The sequence below is a fragment of the Leucopleurus acutus genome (genome assembly GCF_964270905.1).
Source record: "Leucopleurus acutus genome assembly, chromosome: 5".
In the NCBI taxonomy this organism is placed as follows: domain Eukaryota; kingdom Metazoa; phylum Chordata; class Mammalia; order Artiodactyla; family Delphinidae; genus Leucopleurus; species Leucopleurus acutus.
The window spans coordinates 115,593,662-115,619,853 of record NC_139147.1 but is presented as its reverse complement, the minus strand read 5'-3'; the positions used below and the strand labels follow the sequence as shown (position 1 = coordinate 115,619,853).

The window sequence follows — 26,192 nt, the reverse complement described above, 5'->3', positions numbered from 1 at the left end:
CCCATATCACCTTCTCAAGTGAAATCATCTTCCCTGAATACCCTATAAAAACAGCTTCAGTGCTCCCTCACCTCCTTTCTCTGCTTTACTTTTTTTCCATAAAACTTAATTTTTTAATCATCTGTTACCTCCCACTGAAATATAAACTCCTTGAGGGTAGAGATTTTTGTCTGCTTTACTCTGCTGTTTCCCAATGTGTACAACAGTGCCTGGCACACAGGCACTTAATAAATTTTGGTTGAAAGAATGAATATGAAGGAAATTTGAATCACCACTGCAAAGATTTTCAACTCTGAAATCGCTTGCTTAGAACAATCTTTCTCAATATTCCTAATTCCTATTAAACCTGCTTTGTACCTCACTGAAGTTCTCATGTTTTGAAGATTCCCCTATATTCTCAACCCTGTCCTGCCTTCACTTGTCTCCTACTCATTCTGGTTCCTTCATGCATTCACATCAAACATGCTCTTGCTTAGACTAGAATTTCTCACCTACCAATCCCCAATACCTTTAATCTACACTTCATCAGCTCCTAGTTCCAGATTTCCATGTGTGGTTGGAAAGTCGTACTGATTTAACTTTTACATAGATCCAATACCACGTGGAGCCTGTCTACCACTCTAAAAACCTTACTTTTTGCAACGGCTGAAAATCCAGTCTACCTTCCTCAACTTCCCACTGCCTTATTCTGTAGATATCTTGTCTCATAGTTCACTGACTGTACTCTTGATATTATTTACCTCCATAGTAGGCTTTATTTTTCTCCATCAATTTGTTTTATTCTCTTTTCTATCTGTAGTCTCTTCCATGTTCTCTTCCTCTCAAAGCAATTACACAAATAAAACCATCAAAAAACTGATCCAGCAGCCAACTGTCAATCCTATCTACCAGTCTTCTTCCTTTTAAAGACAAACTTCGTGAAAAATGGTCTACCCCTACAGCTGGCTACTTCTTTGCAACCCCTTTACTCCTACAATTTGGCTACATATCTCATCATTCTAGTGAAACCATTCTGGGAGTTTATACCAGTAACTTCTGAATCACCAAATTATTGTAAATAGCCTTTACTAAGTCTCTGCACTATGTGACACTACTGACCATATATTCTTTCTTGATTACAGTCTTTACTGGAATTCTGTAACAGTTTCTCTACTTTCTTCATACGTCTCCCCTTGATAGAATCTCTTCCAGTGGCTCCTCTTTATATTCCTATGTCTTTAATGTGGAACGTTCCCCAAGTTTTAGTCCTTCTCTAGATATACTTCTCTCAATGTTTTTAATCTCGCATGACACAGAACCAGGAAAAGAAGCAAGCAAGGTCTTCTGACTAGCAATCCAAGACTTGCCATTTCACGTAAACTTTTTTCCTAACTTAAGGAATTACTTACCTGATGAATTATAATATTTTTCACTCACTTCAACTATTAATTTGTTAAAAAGTAAATAGTTAAAAAAAAAACAAATTATACTTCAGCGCACTTAATAAGACTTTATTGGTAACATACCTAAAAAATGCTATTCAATTAAAGTTAACAAAGAAAATAAAAACTAATTTCTAAAATGACTTTCTTTCTCCATACCTTCCAATAGTAGCTCTGCCTTCATTTTTCACAGACTGGTAAATCTTCCTCTCTTCATCTGAAAGTGTAATGTGCTGAATAAATACTTTACGTTCTGGTAACTCCAAAACAGGTTTTCCTCTAATTTTGCTTGTCTTTGTTCTTCTAAGTGTAATATTTTTAATTAGGGACTGTAAACGCCTAATCAAAATAAAAGAAATAATCACATAACTTTTTATTTCTCCATAAGTTAATTCAATGAGAACGAAAAAGAATATCTTAATCTATTACCATTCTATAACCTTAGTAAAGATTTAAAATAAAAAAAACACTTATTTGGGGTTTTATCTAATCTTATAATGACAGACATATTCTACAAAGAGAAAATTATAGTAACAAAATACATTTAAATTTGCCCTCAATTCAGTACCTGTCACAGTTTAATCTTTTATCCTGTCCTTATTTTTCTTAAGCTCTTCTCCCCGTTTTTCTAATCACTAACCCTCTTTTTCCTTCTCAATTCTGTCAACTACACCACCCAAAGTTTGACACTCAAATTCTTAAAAAGTAGCTATTAAGCGCAAGGCATTATACTAAACATCATAAATACATAAATGAGTAAGATCTTATCTTCAAAAAATTTCTCCAGTAATATGAAAATCAAGGTACATAAATAAGTAATTTTTATAAAGTAATGAATGCCAAAAATAAAAATTAAAACATGATGAGACAATTCAGAAGAGGGATAAATGCCTTCTAGATTCTACAGCCTTTACAATCTTCTCAATATCAGAAAAAAAAAAGGAAGCAACTCTTTAAAAAAAGATTTTTTCCTAACACTGAAATATAAATACAATTTCTTAAATCAGAATTTAACTAGTTGGTTCTGAGGAATCAAGTAGACAGTACTGCAAACTAGGTTAGTGGCTTTTGAATCTTTTTCACTGTAACCCACAGTAAGAAACATATTTTACTCCATCCATCAAACATACAAAAACACATACACATATAACAGAAACAAACATTTCACAATACAATACTGTGTGTGATGCACTCTGCTACTTTCCTAAATCTTCTACTCTATTTCATTTTCTTTAATGAACAGCTATAATGCTAGCTGCCATCTTTATGATTTCACAAAATGCTAATGAATCCTAAACCCTCTGTCTGAAAACCACTGATCCAGGCAAAAAATTTGAACATTAGCCTAGTACCTTGCAAAACGGCTATCAACACGTTGATATTTATGAGAAGTTGAGTTTTTATCTATCTCCACCAGAAACAACTTTCTGTCTTGTAAAACTCTTGTTACTGCCACTGTATTACCATGTCATTCAGCTATCACTATATAAAGCTATACAACAGAGGTCCCCAACCCCCAGGCCATGGACCGGTACCTGTCCGTGGCCTGTTAGGAACCAGGCTGCACAGCACGAGGTGGGCAGCAGATGAGCGAGCAAAGCTTCATCTGTATTTACAGCCGCTCCCCATCGCTCGCATTACCACCTGAGCTCCGCCTCCTGTCAGATCAGCAGCGGCATTAGATTCTCATAGGAGCATGAACCCTACTGGGAACTGCACCTGCGAGGGGTTTAGGTTGCATGCTCCTTACGAGAATCTAATGCCTGATGATCTGAGGTGGAGCTGAGGTGGTGTTGCTAGTGCTGGGGAGTGGCTGCAAATACAGAGTATCATTAGCAGAGAGGTTTGACTGCACAGAGACCACAATAAATCGACTGATTGCAGACTCATATCAAAACCCTATCAGTGAGTGGCAAGGAAAAAGAAGCTCAGGGCTCCCACTGATTCTGCATTACGGTGAGTTGTATAATTACTTCATTATATATTACAATGTAATGATAACAGAAATAAAGTGCACAATAAACATAATGTGCTTGAATCATCCCGAAACCATCCCCCACCCCGCCCCCATCAGCGGAAAAACTGTCTTCCACGAACTGGTCCCTGGTGCCAAAAAGGTTGGGGACCACTGCTATACAAGATAAGTTATGAAAATTTAGTGCATATTGGATTCTCTGAGCATATAATGTTTTTCCTGTCACTACTTAATTTATTAATGGTGGTTTTGAGGGTAAGAGCAACACACAAAGACCATATAGCTCTGCCTTCACAGTTCTGACTAAAATCAGGGGAAAGGAGGGTTAACCTTTTAGTGGTAGGTAGAAATATTTGTCCCCCCAAACAAGAATCATCAGATTTTTGACACTCAAAGACATTAAGCCGTAAACATTTTTTGGAGAGGAAAGCCAACAGTCAGGTTAAAATAGTAATGAAAGTGGCAACTGCTTCAAGCTGCGAACAATTATTTGTAGCTAATATTAATCAGTTGTCCTGAAATTACTTACCTAAGTCCACCTTCATCTCCCATTGTGACAGGACGCTGTATTGTTCTATGCCACCATTCTCTATCAAGAAATGGTTTAAGTTTTAAGAAGGAAAGAAGAGACCACAAGTCTTTTAAAGAATTCTGAATTGGAGTGCCTAAAAAGAACAGAAAACTGTTATAACTCTATAGCCAGAATACACAATCAAAATATCCACCGGCCCAATCAACGGAGACAACACTTGAAAATGGGCACTTTGTTCTAAGCGCACCCACTAACTATTAAGCTGTGAGTAAAACCCTTTGTTAAACATATACACAATCTCAAAATACAGTCTGGCTCTGATTAGCTCTCACTTGCCATACTAACAAAAAGACCACAGACCCCGTAAACTCAACTTTCTCCTTAACAAGAACATTTGCTTATTTGATTTTTAAATCAGCAGCACTAGCAAGAAGAAAAAAACTAATCTGAGTTTATATTCTCGTCCCCATCTTCCAGTACAGGTTCATGAGTAGCAAACAAGCTCCATGATGGGAAGTAGAGAAATCAAGATTCTAATTGGAGGATTAAAGTGTCTAGAGTTCCAAAGTTCAAAAATAAGTATAGTGACTGTTCCATAAATGAACTATAATTCAAATGTTGCTATATCATGGGCAGCTATAAAAAAAAGTCAAAATGTTTTATTAAATGATTTCTATAATTGATTTTTGGGAGAGACTTTATATCCACTTGAAGTTTACAAAGTTACCTCATAACTTACTTAACCATACATATTTGGGAATCCATTTTTTATCATTACCTGTCAATACCCATCTTCTTTCTGCTTCTAAATCAAGTACAGCTTTTGTCTGCTGAGCATTTGGATTTCGTATGGCATGTCCTTCATCCAGGATCACTCTTAGCCACCTTATGCTATGTAGTGGACTATCAGCTTTAGTCTGAAATAAATGTTTCATATGAATCAAAAACACAGGAAAGTAAAATAATACTTTATGTAATTTAATAAGTAATATGAGTTGTTATTCTTTAATATCACCACCTACTATGTGGTAGGTACTGCTTTAAGCACTACATATATTAAATTATTAAATGTTCACAAAGTTATGAAGTATTATTACTCCTATTTTACAGATGAGAAAATTGAAGCACCAAGGTGTGACGTATGTTGCTCAAAGTACCACAGCTATGAAGTGCAGAGCTGGCATTCAAACCCAGGTAATCTAGCTCTCTGATGAGACCGTGGTTCAAAACACTGAGCTATTCTTATTCTGCCTCAGATTCAAACATATGATGACATAAAGACTGTCAGTAAAAAGAATTATTTGAATATAACATAATTACTTTTATGCAAAAGTTAATGTTCTTACCTAAAGACTAAAATTTTTATAGTAAAGTATTTTGGAAAACATTTTAACTTAACCGGAATTATAGGCAAACAACAATTAGAATTCTAAATGAACTGGGAAACAAGTTTCAGATACAAAAAAGCTTATTTTTAAATTGAGATAAACAATTATCAAATCACTATGACAGAAAACAATATTCCAGAATATCAGAAAAAGAATTCATTTGCAAATTGCTATATACACTTAATTACAATTCAGATTTTAAAATTTAAGTGTTCTAAATATAAAATATTCCTAAATTATTATCTAAAGGAAGTCAAACCTTGTTCTTTTTTCTTTTTTTTGCAGAATATTCAAAAACAATTTCCTCTTGGGGGGACTAGAAAGGCAGAGCTGCAGCATCACCCTCCAAAAGGTGACCCCCAGTGCCAGCCCTCCACACCAGTACAGGAGGGCCAGGCAGCCCCACACCCCAGCAGATGAAGTCCCTGCGCTCAGCTGCTGGGCTGTGAGGACAGCCTGATGCTCAAGTTTCCCCATCTGTACAGTATGGTAAATCTGTGCACATAGTGTGGTAAATGCCGCACCTGAAGAAACCTGTGAAACTCCTGATTTAGAGATCCTTAATTTGGGGCTAGAACCCACGGATGGGATTTAGGGCACTCCTACCAGTTCCTGAAATTATATACAAAATTATGTGGATATGTATGCACATGAATGCTTCTGGAAAAAGGGTCTAGAGCAACACTGTCGAATAGGAATGTCATGCAAGCCACGTATGTCATATTAAATTTTCCAGCAGCTACACTTTAAAAAGTAACAAGATATAGGTAAAATAAATTTTAATAAAATATTTTATTAAAAAAGTTTCCTATTTACTTCCTATATATTAAGGGAAGAGTATAAAGCCTGAATTTTAGAACACTTTAGAAACCTGAAGCAATTACTTAAATTCAACTTCCGAAAATCTCTGAGTATCAACATACTTACTCCATAGTCATGAGTTAAAATATTATATGTAGTCAAAACAATGTCCTGTTTCGAAAGCAAGGCTGGGTCTCTAACACGATCAGGACCATAATAAACATAAAAATTCAAGTGCACATCTGATTTTATATGTTGTCCAAACTGGTCCTAAAAGAAAATTAGAAATATTTTAGTAAGAAGTAGGTTAGTGTCAGGTTCAATATGTGTATAAAATGTACGGTTTTGGCAGTAGTGTCACAAATCAAACTACTAAAATTGCATAAAAACAAGTTTCATGCAATCTAAACTAGAACAACAACAATGATAATAACAATACTAGTTATTTTATTGCCAGGGAAACTGACATATATACAATAATAATACATTATATAAATTTTGCCTGTCCCTACCAGTGGGCAGCTGCTTCATTTTTAGAAGGAAAAAACAACTAAGCTTTTTTAAAACAGTACGTTTTTTTTAATTTAGTATTTTACAAAAAGGGTCTTTAATGCTTCCATTTAGTGACTTAATATTATCAAAATTAAACACTGAAAGAACAGTAGGCAATATTTTCAAGAATGCAGGTAGAGATTCAAGCACAGTATCTACTTCCATTCATTTATTATAGGCCTACTGTTTGCCAGGTATCAACCAGAAAGGTGGTGCAGCTAAAGAGAAAAACAAGACCTGGTCCCTGTCCTCCTTGACAACATGATCAGTTTTAAAAACGAGAATTTTTTGTCTGCTTTGGTTTTTTTAACTCAAGGAAACAGTAGATCTGGGAGATTCTGAGCAGGGAAAAAAAAAAAAAAAGATTAGAAAGAGACAGAAGGTACTAAGGAGACACAGCTGGGAAACTATTAGATGAAAAATGAAAAAGATGATGAAGACCTATAACAGACTGGCAAAAGTAAGAACAGAATGGAAAGGACTGGTGTGAAAGACAGTGACTGATGGGACTTGAGAACTAATTAAATATGGGATGTGAAGAAAAGGGAGAAGACAAAAGAAGGCTCTGATACTTAACTACTAGAACTGTGTGATGAAGATACAGAGAAGTTTAAAAAAAGGAGGGAAAGCAGGCATAAAGATGAGAAAGAGATAATGAGTATTATTATTTTAGACATTTAAAATTTTTGGTCACCATAGAATATCTGACTAGAGAAATATACTCCAAAAATTTAAATACTGGCCTGTAATGCAGGTGTAGATACAGACTTTAAAGTTATCAGTAGACAGTACATGAAGCTACAGGAATGAATAAGATTTTCTAAGGAGAACAAATACAATGAGGAAACCAGGTTAGGGGAAGAGCCTGCAGAGAGCAATACTTAAAGAGCACAGCTTATGCTTCATTGGGAGATAAGACATGTCTGAGATATGATTTTAAATATTCCAGCAAAGAAAAAAATAAAGCAAACGTGGTAAACTTTTGATTCTTGAATCTAGATGACTAATGGAGATCTCATTACAAATTTTCATAATACAAAAAAAAAAAGCTTTAAGTGAAAAAAAGGCAGACTACATAGGAAGCATGGAAGGAAGAGGTAGAGAAAAAACAGTGGTCAGAAAATTGGGATAGCAAACAAACTCTTGGGCAGGGGACCAAAGAATATCAAAGTTTCAAGAATGAATACAAGATCAATTTTTTTTTTTTTTTTTTTGCGATATGCAGGCCTCTCACTGTTGTGGTCTCTCCCGTTGCGGAGCACAGGCCCCGGACGCGCAGGCTCAGCGGCCATGGCTCACGGGGCCAGCCGCTCTGTGGCGTGTGGGATCTTCCTGGACTGGGGCACGAACCCATGTCCCCTACATCGGCAGGCGGACTCTCAACCGCTGCACCACCAGGGAAGCCCCAAGATCAATTTTTTAATTTGTAGTTTATGTTCATTCCCTCTCTTTACCAAAAGGATTGAAGATTTACAAAATAATACATAACAAAAAGTAATAAAAGGGAAACAAAGTCAGGGCAGAGGAAAAGAAAAAGGGAACTCACTGGACATGGCAACAATGAAGTCTTTGAAGCCCTTCAAAAAGAGTTTCTATGGAGGGTGGGAGCAAAAACCAGACTTACTGTGGGCTAAAGAGAGAATGAAATCTGAAACAGTTAAGGCAAAAATACAGAAAAGAGGATAAAACATCAAAGAGTAAAGGTGAAAATGCAGAGAATCTTATCAAGAAATCTGGTGGAAAACGAAAGGAGAAAGAGTACAGTAAGAGGAAACTGAATCAACGGGTTACCTTGAAATGAAACAGAATATCTGTGGAAAGATCAGACTTGACATAAAAGAAAATTAACTCTTTTGGAGAAAGAGAATTATAGTACTGAGTTTCTAGTCACTGTGCTAGGTTGCGTGTGTGTGTGTGTGTCTGTGAGAATGAAACAGGTGTTATTATTTAATTTTCCATTGGGAGGATAAATAATCTGTCTGAATATCCAGAAAAATTATGTGGTGTAAGTGGGATTGGTATCTTCCTCCTTTAACTGGATTCTTTCCCATGTTTGAAGACAAAGAAGGGAAGATAAGGTACTTCTAGCTTGTTTATTACAGTGCTAGGTTATGTTACCGGGGGCTTGGAAGAGAGCAGCTTGTCAAGAAATCGCAAAATTCTGATTCTTATCCCTATATGCTCAACCATCACTCATTCCTTTCAAAGTCAGTTTTTCCATAACCTCAGTAGGCATGATTTTGCCAAGGTTTCCTTTCTTAAGTTTATGTACTAAACTTTTGGTTTTTTTCCAAATATAAAATTATAATGACATACTAATTGCCGATTTTAAAAATACATATCCATGGCCCCAAGCAGTTAAAAAGTCACTGTTCTTTTGTTTATACCTCCATTAATACTTGTAAACCTCACCCTGAAACTGCTATTCAAGTATCCATGTACTGTCTTTCCAGCAATGGACCACACATCAAAAGAAATAGCATAGCTTTGTTGGAATAAAAAAAAAAAGAGCAAGAGAGAACTAAAACTCATCCTGGTCCTAAGAGGAAAAATGACACTAATGAGAAGACAGTGTAATTAAAAAAAATAATAAATACACCAAAAACTTATAATAAAAAGATAAGAGCCAAAGAAGGCAAAGCTACATAAAAGTCAAGAAGATATGAAAGAGGTCACAGAATTTGACAATTAGACAATAACTACTAATTTTTTCCAAGGAAATTTAGAGAACTGGTGGCAGAAGCCAAGTTACAATGAGCTAAGGAGTTAGTAAATAAAAGCATAAAGTGGAAATTAAACCCCAAGAGTTAAGACAGTGAATGCAAGAAGAGTAGCAACTTAAAGGTGAGACATAATCAAGAGAAAGTATTTAAAAATGTAAAAGATCTGACTATGTTTCATGAAAGAGCCAGTGGAGAGAGACTGAATAACCAGGCAAGGGGAAAAATAACACACAAAATGAAAAGGCAGAAAGAGATGGAATCTAATGTACAGACTAAGGTATTGCTCTTACAAAGAGTAGGACCTCTTCCACCTCTGAGAGTAGAGGAGGAAAGGCCAGGAGAGATGCAGATAACCTTGGAGATGGCAAGAATGGAAGTTCACATCCAGTGGTCTTTTTGTTCACAATGCTTCCAACAGAGTCATTATTTCATTATCACATGCAGCTTGAAGCTCAAACTGGAAAGGAAATAGAACCAAGCTGCTCCTACACGTAACACATAAAGAGGTTCCATTCCAATGCAATGTTTTAGAACAGAAAAGCAATCTGGAAGAAGAAGGGGAAAAAAAAAAAAAACGTAGCCTTAAAAGCACAGGCTCTAGAGTCAGAATGTTGGAGACTATATCCCAGCTCCATCAATTATTGGCTAGATGACCTTAGGCAAGTTACTTAATTTCTCTGTGTTTCAATTCGGTCACCTGGAAAATGAGAATAATAGTTGTGAAGATTAAATGAGAAAATCTATGAAAAGAGCTTAGGAAAAAACTGAGCACATAGGAGCTCACTAAATGTTATAAGCTGTTATAAAAACAAAAGTTATCATTAGTGGTGTTCTTAAAAAAGAGGTTCCAACAGTTCATAAATAAGGTGTGGTCTTAAATTATACACTCTGGGGGACAGAAATGGAAGAGGAAGAAATACAAGCCAAATCTTATGACAGCAACTGACAATGTTTCTTTCTCTACTATAAATTTTCAAAGAAAAATAACTTCAATTCAGCAAATATAATCCCAATTCACTTAACAGTTACTTCAATTTAAATATAAAGTGCTGACCAAGCATATTTCTTGCAATGAAAGACTCTTTTTATAGTGTCAGACAAATATAAATTACATGTTTTTAAAGGGCTGTGAAGACTTACAATCCAGTTGCTTAACACAGAAAGTGGACAGATGATCAGTGTTGTTCTTGGTCTCTCTTCAGTATCAGTTTTCTTTGAACTCTCCACTGCAGATGCTCCTGAAAGAAGATACATACTTCAGCTGGTTTTTTTTTCCTCAAACATACACAAGGTCAATGAAGATATGACAAAAATGTGCCTCTATGAAGAGAAATTAGGAAGAATTAAAATGAAGGACTTCTGGGCTTCCCTGGTGGTGCAGGGTTGAGAGTCTGCCTGCCGATGCCGGGGACGCGGGTTCGTGCCCCGGTCCGGGAGGATCCCGCGTGCCACGGAGCGGCTGGGCCCGTGAGACGTGGCCGCTGGGCCTGCACGTCCGGAGCCTGTGCTCCACAGCGGGAGAGGCCACAACAGTGAGAGGCCGGTGTACCGCAAAAAAAAAAAAGAAAAGAAAAAGTATAGTACTGGCACAAAAACATACACATAGATCAATGGAACGGGATAGAAAGCCCAGAAATAAACCCACACACTTATGATCAATTAATCTACAATTAAAAAAAGGCAAGAAAATACAATGGAGAAAAGACAATCTCTTCAATAAGTGGTGCTGGGAAAACTGGACAGCTACATGTTCAAGAATGCAAAAGTAAAACATTCTCTAACACCAAATACAAAAATAAACTCAAAATAGACTGAAGACTTAAATGTAAGACCAGATACTATGAAACGCCTAGAGGAAAACAGGCATAACACTCTTTGACATAAATCACAGCAGTGTTTTTTGGATCCATCTCCTAAAGTAAAGGAAATAAAAGCAAAAATAAACAAATGGGACCTAATTAAACTTAAAAGCTTTTGCACAGCAAAGGAAACCATCAACAAAACAAAAAGACAACCTACTAAATGGGAGAATATATTTGCAAATGATATGACTGATAATGGACTAATATCCAACAGACATAAACAGCTCATACAACTCAATATCAAAAACACAAACAACTCGATTAAAAAATGGGCAGAAGACCTGAATAGACATTTTTCCAAAAACGAAATGTAGATGGCCACAGGCACATGAAAACATGCTCAACATCGGTAATCATCAGGGAAATGCAAATCACAACAGCGAGATATCACCTCACACTTGTCAGACTGGCTATCATCAAAAAGAACACAAATAACAAATGTTGGTGAGGATGTAGAGAAAAGGGAACCCTCATAATACTGTTGGTGAGAATGTAAATTGGTGCAGCCACTGTCGAAAACAGTATGGAAGTTTCTCAAAAAACTAAAAATAGAACTACCGTATGACCCAGCAATTCCACTCTTGGGTATATATCCAGAAAAGATAAAAGCACTAATTCTAAGAAATACATGCAGCCCGAACGTTCACGGCAGCATTATTTATAACTGCCAAGATATGGAAGCAACCTAAGTGTCCATCAGCAGATGAAATGGATAAAGAAGATGTAGCATATACATACAATGGAATATTACCTGTTAAAAAAGAATGAAATTTTGGGAATTCCCTGACGGTCCAGTGGTTAGGACTTAGCGCTTTAACTGCTGTGGCCCAGGTTCAATTCCTGATTGGGGAACTATGATCCCACAAGACAAGTGGTGTGGCCAAAAAAAATTTTTTTAAATAAATAAAACAACTGTTTTCACGCACACACAAAAAAGAACAAAATTTTGCCATCTGCAGCATCATGAATGGACTTGGAAGGCATTAGGCTAAGTGAAATAAGTCAGACAGAGAAGACAAATACTGTATATGATATCACTTATATGTGGAATCTAAAAAATACAACAAACTAGTGAATATAAAAAACAAGAAGCAAACTCACAGATGTAGAGAACTAGTGGTTACCAGTAGGGAGAAGGAATAGGGAAGGGGCAGTGTAGGAATAGGGGAGTAAGAGGTACAAACTATTAGGTATAAGATAAGCTACAAGGATATACTGTACAACATGAGGAATATAGCCAATATTTTATAATAACTGTAAGTGGAGTATTACCTTTAAAAATTGTGAATCACTATATTGTACACCTATAACAGGTAATATTATACAGCAACTATACTTCAATTAAAAAATTTTTTTAAATTTTAATTATGTGTTTACTTGTTTATTTTATATTCCCCCCCCCGAACATTAGACATAAGCTCTGTGAAAATAGACTTTTGTCTGCTGTATCTCCAACACGTAAAACAGAGGATACTAAGGTGCAGCGATATAATAACTTGTCCCAGATCACCTTAACCACAGTTCAATCTCTTTCTATTTCAAATATTCAGACTCTTAAGCACTGTCATTTCCCTATGAATTACAAAACATAAAGTAATAATAAAGATCACTTACATTTTTAATTGAAAAGCATATTCTTCTCATACCAAAAATAAATCTCTATAATAATTCTAATTAATCCAAATTAAATTAAGTTTTAAAGCAGCCATAAATTGCTCTGTGCCTTTATTAGAAAAAATATCTATGCTACTCAGATGAGTAAGGGACCTATTCCCATCATATTTTTTGACCTAACTAAAACAAACAATAGGAAAATACATCAAAGTGCACTTTTAAAAATGAGATTTTCTTTTTTCTTTTCTCTACTTTCTTAACTTCTTGTAATACGGTTTTATAACTTTTGTCATTTAAAATTTCTTTCTTTGAAAAACAGAAAAAACAAACCAAACAAAAGGTAAAAACCCAGCAGATTTACTTACTCTTTTTCAACATTTTCTTTTTGGTTGCAGGGGTAGATGAAGTAAGTGCACATGCAAACTCTGCATCTTCTTTAACCTTAGATGATCCTGCTGAAGTGAAAACCACAGAATCATTAAGATATTTGAAAACCAATTCTCTCCTGTACTTAAGTACAGGTACTTTCTAAGGATAGGAAATATAATACCACTTCCACACTTTCTTAAGAGCTTATATTACTAAATAAAAATAAAATAATTTCTAGTAACCAAAATTGCCTCTTTTGACACTATCTTTCCAGCTCAAAGAAGAAATGTAGTCATTCATGATTCACTGTTGCTTCTCTTGAGGAAAGATGTGAAAGTAGAAGCAGCCATATGCAAAGTGATTCAGCTCCCAGGTGGAAGGGTAATGTTTTCAATGAAACAGGTGTTTAACTTTTAATGAAGATGCTGCCAAATTTTCAGATCAGTCAATGATGATGAGTTATCTTCCAAGTGCAATACAATTTCTTAACTTATTAGGAATACAACACGATCAGATTAAGAGAAAAACAAAGTAAACCGTATGTTTTAAAGATACAGGAAAAAGTAAAGATACTCACTGAATATTTGTAAATCTGTATAATACTAAGTAACGGTAATAGTAGTACTATACTGACAAGGCAGTCTCAGCCTACTTTTGTAACTACAATTTATACACATACAAAAAAGGTTTTATTGAAGTCATTTTATTAGTAGAGAGTACTTTGTTTTGTCTAAAGCTGGTTTAAACATATTCTCTTAAATTTTAATTTGAAACTGTTCTTTCAATTTGCTTCATTCATTTAACACCCTTGATAAGCATAAATAGTTCAAATGTAAAAAGCAGTCAAGTTTACAACCTATTACTAAAGAATTCCAAGCCAGACAGATACAAATCAGTGAGGTTTTACTTTAATAATCTTTAAGTGTAGATTAGGGATACTGAGAAAAGGACTTTCCTGGTGGCACAGTGGTTAAGACTCCATGCTCCCAATGCAGGGGGCCCGGGTTCCATCCCTGCTTAAGGAACTACATCCCACATGCATGCCGCAACTAAGGAGCCCTCCTGCCACAACTAAGACCCAGCACAACCAAATAAATACATAAATATTTTTTAAAAAAGGGGATATTGAGATATACATACCTTTTTCTCTGATTTTAGTCTCTGACTGTGTATTTTTCAGTTTGCCTAAAAGCAAAACCAAATATAACGTTGGTCACACTAGGAAATTAAAACACAGGACACATTATCAAATCAAACTCATTTCCTATTACCTTTCATTTTCTGTGGCAATTCATTTGTTTCACTTTCCTCTGAATCGCTGCTTTCAGTGTACTGTACCGCAGTTTTTCTCCTAAAATTAAGTATACACAAATTTTTTATCAATCCAAAACAAAATGGGATATAAATACTTATGTTTAATAAATGTAATACAAATGTTTTTTGTCTTGCCCCAGTTTATTTTTTGAAAAAATATCAAGGGAAAAAAATTTTTATTTGACAAATGAAAGTCAAATTTGCTGAAAGCATTTTGCTTTCATAGCCAGAAGCATTCACTATACAAAATGCAGTATCACTATCGTTAAAATAAGTTTGAGAAAGTAAACCATTCTAAGATAGTAATCCCTTCAACACTTTGTTCAGTATTTGGTAATTCAATTCAAACATTTATATTAAAACTAGAACAAAAAAGAAGTGACTCTGATTATCAAAGATAACCCTCCAATATAATGAAATAGGCAGCTAAGGGGCAAAAATATAATCCTTTCACAGTGAAAATTTTTATAAATTCTGTGTAGAATTTATACAATATGTACAATATGGTGGTTAAGTGCCTAAGAACAATGGACTCTAGAGAGAGACTGCTTAGATTCAAATGTCCATTCCACCATTTATTTGCTATGTGACTTTAGGCAAGCCACCTAATATTCTTCTGAGCTTCAGTTCCCTCACTTGGAAAACAGGAATAAAGATACAATCCACTTTGTAGGATAAAATGTGTTACCACATGCAAAGCCTCTAAAATAGTGCTAGTTGCACAGTAAGTATATATGTATTAGTTATGGTATGTGTGTTGGTGGTTGTTTTTCCCATGTCATCATTATTTCCACACCCTTTAATCTGATCTGGGCTATCTAACAGTGCCCTGTTACCAACGCTCATGGTCAGTTCAGAGTTATAAGATTTGATATCTAGATGAGAGGGAACCTCATGAGTCCTGGTTTTGTGCTCAGTTCAGACAGGTACTAAAGATAGAGAACAATTAACAAAGCCCCAGTTTTGAAATCTCTATTGGTGGAATAGCTAAGAGGGACTCAGATTTGAGGTCATGCCTGCAGATATTGATGGTGGACAATAAAACACAAAAGCCAAGTATTTAGATCTACCTCAGAGAGTAAATAAAATTTATAAAGTTAACAGATTCAAACGCAGAGCAGAGGGGCATTATGTGTTTTATTCAAATTCTCCCTCCAGTCTACATTAATATAATACTCTCCATGAATAACTTTATCATGTCTTATTTCCACTAAAGGTAAAGTGAGAACGAACTCAGATGAGCAAAGGATGCTTTTGTCAAACCATCCGACACATATACATCAGTTCTCAACTCCTCAAATTCATAAAGAAAATTCTTCTAAAGTCTTAACAAAAGCAAAACACCCAAGAGCTAGATCTCAGTTCCTATGTGAAAGAAATAGGAAAATAGTAGAAAGACAAGTGATTATTAAAAATTACCAATTCAGCTCTTTTATATATTAATATTTTTTTTCACCTATAAAATGAGAATGGTCTACCTACCTAAGTCACAGTGACTTTAGCAGTTTCAAATTAAAGAATGTATTTGAAAGAACTTTGCAACTCAGATAATGGTCATAGCTCTCTCCCATATGTAAGAAAACGGAGAAAGAGTTTAAACATATTACATAAAATTAAACCATAACAGAGTTTACCTTTTGGGGCGGGAGCTAGAGAATTCTGACTTGGGATATTTATTCTTTCCCTTGTCATCTGAAATACTGGGTTCTCCACTACATCTAGATCCTTCCATTTCAAAAAAAAGGACAAATATACAGAGTATTAGTAAATTGTCTTAGACTAGCAGTATCCTTCTTAAAACCTTGTTTTTCCAACTCAATAGCTCAACTTTCTTAATATCGTCATTCCTATTCTTTCAATCAGCCAGCTGTACTCTCTACAGTTTCCTAATCTAGTATTTTCTCACTGAAAAGCACCTTCAATTTTTTTGTGCCCAGTCTTTCCCCTGTAGTCATCTAGCCAATCCCTACACTGGCTGAATTTCCTGCTATACCAAGGCAGCTAAGAGCTGCTGGAAAAAAAAAAAAAAGAACAATAAACAGGTGGTATTTGGGTTAGGGTCACCTTGTATCACTTAGCAACTCTTTTACCTATCACATGTTCTCCCTACCCACTCACCTGGATGATCTATACTACACTGGATCCTCTGCCTAGATTTTAAACTCCTTTTACTCCCAGATGACCTACTTCACTTTACAAAAAAAATCATATGTCATCTTCCGTAAATTATCAATTTTCCTACCTTTTTATTCCCTCAATTATCTATATTTTTCCTCAACCTTACTTCCTTTCCTTCTCGTGCTAACTCATGTACCTATTTTCTTGATCTCATTTCCTCTCACAGGCCACCAAATTATTCTCTCCATTGTATACAAAATTTTTTCCTATCCATGGACTTCCTTCTTAAACCACGCCCCCCAAAAGCCCTCAATTCTGCCTCTCTCTATTTTTCTCCTATCTGAAACACAGCAAAATTCATAACAGCACACAGTTGTTATTAACAATTCTTCATCTACTAGTCTTATTTTAAAATATTTTCAGTCTTGCTCTGTTCTAAGCAATCTTAAGAAATTAATTTTATGAAAGTCACCGACTGCTAAATCCAGCCACGTAACTGTTAAATCCACAGATCCCTTCTCATTTCTCCTCTGCCTAATTTGGCTCTAACCTATCTTTCTATTTTTATCTGCTGTTTATTCATGCACATTCTTCTGTTATTCATTTACATTATAAATACCATAAACTACTCTGAGGTCCCAGAGCAATATACTCTGTGTTTTGTCTTGCTTTTAACCGCCCTTTCATGGGTTTTTTTCCCTCAACCAAAACTGCTTTTCCTCCTCTAATGTGCTACCAAGCCAATTCCATCATCGCATCGCTTCCTTGATGAAATTTTTCCTACCAGTCCTCATGAGATTCTTTAGAAAAAGAGATCGGAAATCTTTGTATAGTACTAAGCCAAAGCTGGAATTACGTCATTAAATTGGAAAAATCTAAATCAAACATGGGGTCATGTTCAAAATTAAAGTTTACCTTTGATTAGTCCATCTGCCTTTTCACTGGTATTGTTCCCTCCAAGTTTCATAGATTCATCGTAAACATTACATTCCTGGATGAAAAGGCATATTTCTTACATAGTACTGCCGTCAGTTTTAAGTAAACTTAAAAATGCATCCTATTTTATATTGCTTTACTTTACATAATAAAGACTACGTAAATTGCTACCCTATTCTGGAGCAGTGGAAGGAGGTGCATTAAGGAGAAAAATGTACAAATTGATGAAAAATTTTTTTCACAGGTATCTCAAAAAAGAAAACTAGTCTGTCTTAACCTTTTCAAAAGGAATACAAAAAGCAAACCTCAATTATAAATGGCATATTAGTTACTATGAGAAACATTCACAAAATGGGATTTACTTTAGAATTAGAAGGAATTCTAAGACTACAAACTTTCAAACCAAGAGTCCCTAATAGATCTTTAATGAGGCTGCCATTAACATCCTTTTTTTCTGGAATTCTCAGAATGGGTAGATGAAATAGTCAGGTTTCAGAATGCCTCCTCCCTTACTCTATCAGGGATTTTCCCTGCCAACTCTGACTTTGTCCTTTTCCCTTCATGTGTTCTCCTTTGTTTCAAAGTGCAACTATGTGTACATGAGCACAAGAACTTCTATAAAAGTAAAATTTTATACTTCTCTGTGAAGTATTTTCAACTGAGTCTAGTAGGGCAGGGTTCCTCTAATCTTACTTTTAATTCTAGACTTGATTCTGTAGGTAGGAATGACAAATAAAATTGGGTTTAATTAAATTAATTCTTCCAGTGTAAAAAGAAAGGTAGGGGCTTCCCTGACAGCCCAGTGGTTAAGGATCTGCCTGCCAATGGAGGGGACATGGGTTCGAGCCCTGGTCCAGGAAGACCCTACATGCCGGGGAGCAACTAAGCCCATGCGCCACAGCTACTGAAGCCTGTGCGCCTAGAGCCCGTGCTCCACAACAAGAGAAGCCACCGCAATGAGAAACCCACACGCCGCAAGGAAGAGTAGCCCCCGCTTGCCGCAACTAGAGAAAGCCCGCGCGCAGCAATGAAAACCCAAAGCAGCCAAAAATTAATAAATAAATAAATTTACAAAAAATAAAAAGAAAGGTAGGTCATATTGTGAAAGGTAGGTCATATTTTGAATCAAAACCTCAGAGTGGTGTTCAGGATTGGTTAGCAGGAGTACAATGTAATTTTTGCCTAGAATTAGGGCCAATAAAGGATATTTTATTTTAGTTTTTTAAAAAATAGAAATTTAAACATCTTACAAAATCTCATTAGAGTTTATGTTTTACTTAAAATGTGGTTGAAAAGAAAATCCATCCCCTTCCAATGGTATGAGTCTAAATAAATTAAAAATCCAAGATGTACCATTTTTAGAGATATGTAACTAGAAGTTATTTAGATAATTAACTTTTTAAAGCATTAGCTTCAAGAAACTGATGTTAAAAATGCCTTTCATGGCTTCCCTGGTGGCTCAGTGGCTAAGAAACTGCCTGCCAATGCAGGGGACACGGGTTCGAGCCCTGGTCTGGGAAGATCCAACATGCTGTGGAGCAACTAATCCCGTGCACCAGAACTACTGAGCCTGCGCTCTAGAGCCCGCGAGCCACAACTACTGAAACCCGTGTGCCTAGAACCCGTGCTCCGTAACAAGAGAAGCCACTGCAATGAGAAGCCCGTACACTGCAACAAAGAGTAATCCCCTGCTTGGCGCAACTAAAGAAAGCTCGCACGCAGCAACGAAGACCCAACGCAGCCAAAAACAAATAAATAAATTTATTTTTAAAAAAAAAGGTTTGTCACTTAAAAAAAATATGCCTTTCATCATTCTACCCAGTCTTCAATAATCAGTACAATCATTTATATTATATTAAATAGTATGCAAAAAGTAATTCTAAAGTTTATCTACAAATAAAGGATGTCCTTTACATTATTCATTTCATATTAAATGACTCTTAGTAAGCCTTTTCTTCATAGAGTTCAAAGATATAAAGTCCAACCTATCAAATCATACTATGCTCCAATCTCATGAAATTTAATAACACTTCACTCTGTAAGCTTGGAATATCCAAATCTATCTGAAATAATGAAATTTCTGTTGCAATAAATGCTTAGCTGGAAATCACATTTTCAGCCTCAATTTCAACTAATATAGCAAACTAAATATCCTAAAACCTTCCTACTACATAACATGTTAAATGCATGGCTGATCTTGGAGAAAAAGGGAAAGCCTTATTGATAATAATTTTTTAATTGGTAATTGACAATGAAGCTGTAAGTAGTCTTAGGTGCTATTCTTCAGTTTTAATAACTAAATGTAGAAAGGACAGACGTGGAAAGCACTGGACTATTCAGGGTAGGGAACTAGAATCTTAGACATTAACAACAGAGTTAAACTCCCACTAAAAGTACGAAGAAGGAAATGCAACTAAGCGCAGAAATTAATAAAATAGAATCTTAATAAACAGTTGTAGGAAAGTGATATGCAGCATCTTTGAAAAGTAAAAAATAAGAACAGTAGAGAAAAGTCCAAAAAAGAGATATTTTGCATACACCTTGCACCTAGTTACTTCCTACTTTAAGTTCTTTGGATTTTCAGCTGAGAATGAAGAACAACCGTTTCATTCTTGTAACATTTATTTTCCCTACAAAACTAATTCATTATTAATTCTTAGAAACTGAATATACATGTATTATGTGTATATATGCTATATATAAAAATATACACAAATTAAGCATCAAGAATAGTCACCCATTCTCTCATCATTAGGACATAATTATCACTATTAACATTTTGGCACATAAAGTATGTGTGACTACACTTAAGACGTATATAAATATGTATTTACAAAATGAAGACTCAAACTCTATACACAGAGGTGTATCTGGCCTTTTAACTAAAAAAGATCATGGAAGTATTCTTCAAAAATAGGACTTTGTAGTTGCATAATATTAAATTTTATGGTTGTATCATAATTTAACTGTTAACTTATTGACAGGTATTTCTTTTCTGCCTTTAAAATAATGCTGGGGAAATAGACTTGTATTTTTCTCTTTGGAAAAAATGCATTTCTGATAACTTCTTTAGTTTCTTTGAAATGGCATTGCTGAATCAAAGATTATAAATACTTTTAAGGCTTTTGATACACATTACCAAATTGCCTTCAAGAATGCAGCATAAACTTTCACTCTTACCAGCAACACACGAGAAAGGCCGTTCATCATATCTCTAAAAACCAGATATTATCAATTTTCTGGCAATAATTTTTTTAATGACAAAATTAAAAGGTTTTACAATAAACCAGAGACTTTCGAAAAAACACACTAATACTTCACCTTCTTCAGCTGATTTTTCTTAATTCTTTCAATAGGAAGAGATTTGCCATCATGGAAGTTGGTAAGAATCACTGCAATGGCTGTCAGAGTTTTGCCCTTTAAAATGTTTTACAAAGAAAAATGGTCAGATTCTGAAACCCAGTTGACCAGACAACATTCCAAAACTAATATTTAAATCAAGTAAGAAAATATCAAACAGCATTCAGGGCCAGAGAAGTATGCTAATTATTATACTAAATAATATACATATTAGTGAAGTTATTTCATTCATTAAGTTAGTAAATGCTTTACCATGCCATATTACTAGGAGTATTAAATAATTTACTGTGTAAAATACTGTAAGCATCATTGAGAAATGTCATTTTATTTTTTTAATCCTTTTTTAATTGAGGTATAATTTTTATACAATGAAATTCACAGACTTAAAGTGTATGGTTTGATAGGTTTGACAACTGTATACACTGGTGTAACCACCACACAATTAAGATACAGAAAAATTTTATCACCTAGAAGTTGCCCTGTATTCCTCTGCAGTCCATCTCCCCACCTCTGTACCAGACAACAGCTGATTTGTCTCTATCACTATATATTAATTTTGCCTGCCTTTGAACTTGATATAAATGGAATTACTCAATGTACTCTTCTTTGTTTAGTTTCTTCTGCTCAATACAATTTTAGGCCCAGACCTGATTCAGAGCATGTGGTGACATGACCTGGTATAAGTTGTTCCTTAAGAAGAATGGAGTAATATAGAGAAATGCTTATTAGCAACTCATTGTGTTTTTTTATTGCTGAGTAATATTCCATCGTATATGCATACATGGCACACTTATTTGTGCATTCACCTGTTGGTGGACCTTTAGATTGTTTCCAGTTTTTGACTACTATGAATTAAGCTGGAGCAGCTAGCAGTACAAGTATGTAAGTTTTCCATAAACGTATGTTTTTAGGGAAATGTCACTTTATTGAATGACTGCCATTTAAATGTCACATTTAACCCTGAACTAATAACTTTATCACAAAACTACAACTACTTGCTTGCCATGTAATTCAGAGCTAACTTAAAATGATTAGTAATCCCAGTATGGACATAAGATAATTACTTTATTAAATTTCATTTAAAGATATTTCTAAGACTTAAAGACTATATACCTTACCAATAAAGCATACAGGACAAGATATTTCTTGTGCATTTTTTAAAAACAGAATCATGAAAATTTTCATTATTTTCCATAGCTGAATTTATAATTAGCAACATAGAAATAAACCTCTTTCAAGTTGAAAGCATTGTAAAGCTGCAGTTTTCAAAGTGTGGTCCACAGGTCCTAGGAGCTCCCCAGGACCCTTTCAGAAGTATGTGCAGTCAAAACTATTTTAATAATTCTACTAAAACCTTACTTGTGTTGCTATCTGTAGTAATTCCACAGAAAGGAATGGTGGGTAAAACTGCTGCTGCCTTAGCATGACACAAAGCAGTTGGCACTACATTATACTAGTGGTCACTGTATTTTTAACTGCCACATACAGTTAAAAAAAAAAAAAAAGACAAACCAAAGAAACAGTTTCACTTTAAGAATGCTCTTTACGAATGTTCTTGAGGGACTTCCCTGGTGGCGCAGTGGATATGACTCCACACTCCCAATGCTAGGGGCTGGTTTCAATTCCTGGTCAGGGAACTAGATCGCACATGCATGCCACAACTAAAAGTTCGCATGCCACAATCAAGGAGCCTGCCTGCCGCAGCTAAGGAGTCCACCTGCTGCAACTAAGGAGCCTGCCTGCCACAACTAAGGAGCCCACATGCTGCAACTAAGGAGCCGGCACTTTGCAACTAAGAAGCCCACAAAAAGAATGTTCTTGATAAAGCAGTACACATTCATTTTACCAAATCTCACCTCTTAAGTATACACGTTTTAAATATTCTGTGTAACAAGATGGCAAGTACACAAAATACTTCTTTTGCATACCAAAATATGAAGGTTATCTAGAGAAAAATCACTTGTGAGACTGAATTACAAGCCGAACTAGCTACCATGCATCGTCACTTTCAAGTACCACCATTTTAACTTGAAAGAATGACTGATAACTAGTTATTTATGACTGAGTGGCAGACATTTTCTTGAAAAAAATGAATAAAATGAGCCTATCAACTCCAAAGGAAACAACTGACAGTGTTTGTTGTTAATGATAAAATTTGAGCTTTCAAGCAAAAATTATGTTAAGAAAACTTGCATCCAACACTATGAGTAGAAAAGCTTCCCAAATGTAAATGCCTTTCTAATAAGATCAGCAGTAGTATCAATGAATGTAAATTTTTTTGCATTGTATAATGAAATGCATCAACATTTGGCAGATCTGTGTAACTCAGTGAACCAATATATTCCAAATGAGCAACACCTAATGCTAAAAACCATGCATGGGTAAAATATCCATTCAACGTGCAAGCTACACCAATGGATATTAATGAAACAAAGTATAAAAAGTTCATTGATATGATTTTTTTAAGTTCCACATTATAGGAACTTTCCTGGCAGTCCAGGGGTTATGACTCTGCGTTCCCAATGCAGGGAGCACTGGTTTGATCCCCAGTCGGGGAGCTAAGATCCCGCATGGTGCAGCCAAAAAACAAAAAAGTTCCACATTATAATTATTAACCTTTAATAAACTAATATTTGCTTAATCTTCTTGTAGCAAAGAAAATCTAGTTATCTTAAAAAGTCTTTTAAAATACTCCGTTTCAAATACATATCTGCATGAGGACTAATTTTCTTTGTATTCTTCAACAAAAACAACGTATCACACAGCATGAATGAAAGAACAGATATGAGAATTCAGCTGTCAATTATTAGGCCAAACATTAAAGAGACTTGCAAAAATGTAAAACAGTGCCAGTCTTCTCATCAAAACTGCTTTTGTCTTGGAGTACATTTCATTGAAAAATATGCTATTTCTGTTAGCACATAATGAGTTTTTTAACTGTTATTTTTAAAATAATAAAGAATTTTAATATCTAGTACCATAAATATTAATAGATATAGTAATAGAGATAACCCACAAAGACAGACACTCTTTGGGATCCTCCATAATTTTTAAGAACATAAAGAGCTGCTGAGACCAAAAAGTATAAAAACTGCTGGTGTAAGGAATCATATCTTTTCTTTAAGAAAACCCATGAAAGATAAGCTACACTGAATTTCAAAAGAAAATTGAAAAACACATGTTTATATCATTACTGCCAATTATTTTAATTGTACCTTAGGCAAACAAGCCAAAAGAAAAAAAAAAAAAAAGCTCAGCATTATTTTAAGTGAAAACCACAGGAAAAATTATGTTCTACACTCACAGTGATATCGAGTCCCAAACTGGCACCAACATATTCCCATCTCTATCTACTTCAAAATTACTTCATATAAAATCTTAGTTACAAAACAAAACGTTATTAACTCAAGGAAAAATATAATTACCAAACCCATATCATCAGCTAAAATTCCTCCATGAACATTTTCTGGTCGGTCCTTTTCAGAAAAATTTGTTATTGTGTTATAGTATAAGTCACTTCGCTGTTCCCAGAATGGTGGAAGTTCTTTACTGTTTTCCCGTGAAACCATCCAAGCTAGAGCTTGTTTTTGATGTGGAAGCAACGGTGTTTCAACAGCCTATAAATAAAAGAAACGTCATAAATAGAAATACAATAAGCCCTTTCTTTTACCCCAAGCAGAATCTAGAAAAGTTGATCTTGTGATGAAAAATGTATAGATTAATACCGTATTTTTAAATTCCAAATACTTTTAAATAGAAAATACTGGCTCAGTACCTCAGCTGGTTCCATTTCCTGAGTTTTATCATCTTCCTTTAAATCTTCAAACAATTTGTCGAACTCTGTCTTAAGCTACAACAAACAGCAACAAGAAACATTATGAAACAAACCAATTCAAACAATAATTGCACTTAATTCAGAGATTTCAAGTCATTTAATTAACTAAAAGAGTCAAATACCAAAAGGTACATAAAATAAATTAATTCTTTGAGATACTACGCTGCTCAATAATGGCAGAATAAATAGATCCTTTAGGTAACTGTTACAGTCGAAAGAATACAGGATAGAGTTTTAAGTCCTGGGTTTCAGTCACAACTCTGTCACAAAAAAACCTTTATATAACTTTGGGCAAGACACTTAACCTATATGGCCCTGTATCTTATTACCACAAAAGAAATGGGATGAACTAGATTTACAGTGTCTCTAAGGTTCCTTCTGCCATTGAAATTCTGTGATTCTATTAGCTGTATTCAAACCATTTTGGCAGATCCTACCAAGTATATTTGACTTTTTCGAGTAAATGACATTTCATTGATTATTACTGCAATCAGAAATTTGCTATGTGCTATAAAATATTAGGATAATTTCAATCTTATGCTAATCTTTAGTTGGTTCTTTAAATTGATCTAGTCCAATCGTACAGTAACATATATATATTATAATTACTTTTGTAAATTAGCAAATAAATACATAGCAACAGCCCAGAAGAAATCAGGCCAAATCTAAAAAGTGAGGAGAGGTAATCTGGGGTTTACCCACCAGACACAAGCTCAAGAGCTTCCCTGGTGGCACAGCTGTTAAGAATCTGTCTGCCAATGCAGGAGACATGGGTTCAAGCCCTGGTCCAGGAGGATACCACATGCCACGGAGCAGCTGGGCCTTTGCGCCACAGATACTAAGACTGCTCTAGAGCCCGCAAACCACGACTACTGAGCCCACGCTCCACAACAAAGGGAAGCCACTGCAATGAGAAGCCTGCGCATCGCATGGAAGAGTAGCCCCTGCCTGCCTCAACTAGAGCAAGCCTGCGTGCAACAATGAAGACCCAACGCAGCCAAAAATAAAATAAATAAATTAAAAAAAAAAAGAATGACAGACACAGGCTCAAGCCCTTCTAACAATGAGCAGGGAAAGTACAGTAACTACAATTAGAATATAAAAAGACTAATAATAACACTGATGAGTAGAGACAAAAAAAATTTTGATGTAATTGGTAGAGTGATCTGCATTAATTTACTTTATAACCTTTTTTCCCCAAACTAACCCAGCATAATAGTATCCTGGATCACAAAGCAGACAAAGTAAGAAATGGACTAAGGCCAGAGATTCAGAACTAGTTTTTTTAGCACTGCATTTGCAACCTTCCTGAAAGGAGTTAAGTTTCAAGCTTCAACTTTTTAAAAATTATGGCTATTTTAAAAATTTCAAATAATACAAAACCATCAAAAC

The 26,192-nt window shown here is 35.1% G+C and overlaps 1 protein-coding gene across 5 annotated transcripts in view; it reads right to left on the bottom strand.

Moving 5' to 3' along the window:
• The window catches only part of HLTF (helicase like transcription factor), a 59,820-nt gene that overhangs the window by 15,058 nt on the left and 18,570 nt on the right, over positions 1 to 26,192 (bottom strand). For 3 of the 5 annotated variants that reach the window (XM_082839201.1, XM_082839197.1, XM_082839199.1), the window contains 13 exons: positions 24,741 to 24,815; positions 24,391 to 24,582; positions 20,927 to 21,022; positions 17,585 to 17,660; positions 16,186 to 16,276; positions 14,509 to 14,588; positions 14,378 to 14,422; positions 13,234 to 13,323; positions 10,533 to 10,630; positions 6,244 to 6,387; positions 4,707 to 4,845; positions 3,926 to 4,061; positions 1,581 to 1,760 (listed from right to left, as the gene is read on the bottom strand). In XM_082839201.1, the coding sequence (XP_082695327.1) occupies positions 1,581 to 1,760; positions 3,926 to 4,061; positions 4,707 to 4,845; positions 6,244 to 6,387; positions 10,533 to 10,630; positions 13,234 to 13,323; positions 14,378 to 14,422; positions 14,509 to 14,588; positions 16,186 to 16,276; positions 17,585 to 17,660; positions 20,927 to 21,022; positions 24,391 to 24,582; positions 24,741 to 24,815 (1,442 nt within the window). The remainder of the gene's footprint in view (positions 1 to 1,580; positions 1,761 to 3,925; positions 4,062 to 4,706; positions 4,846 to 6,243; positions 6,388 to 10,532; positions 10,631 to 13,233; positions 13,324 to 14,377; positions 14,423 to 14,508; positions 14,589 to 16,185; positions 16,277 to 17,584; positions 17,661 to 20,926; positions 21,023 to 24,390; positions 24,583 to 24,740; positions 24,816 to 26,192) is intronic. The other 2 variants (XM_082839198.1, XM_082839200.1) reach the window with 1 other exon arrangement.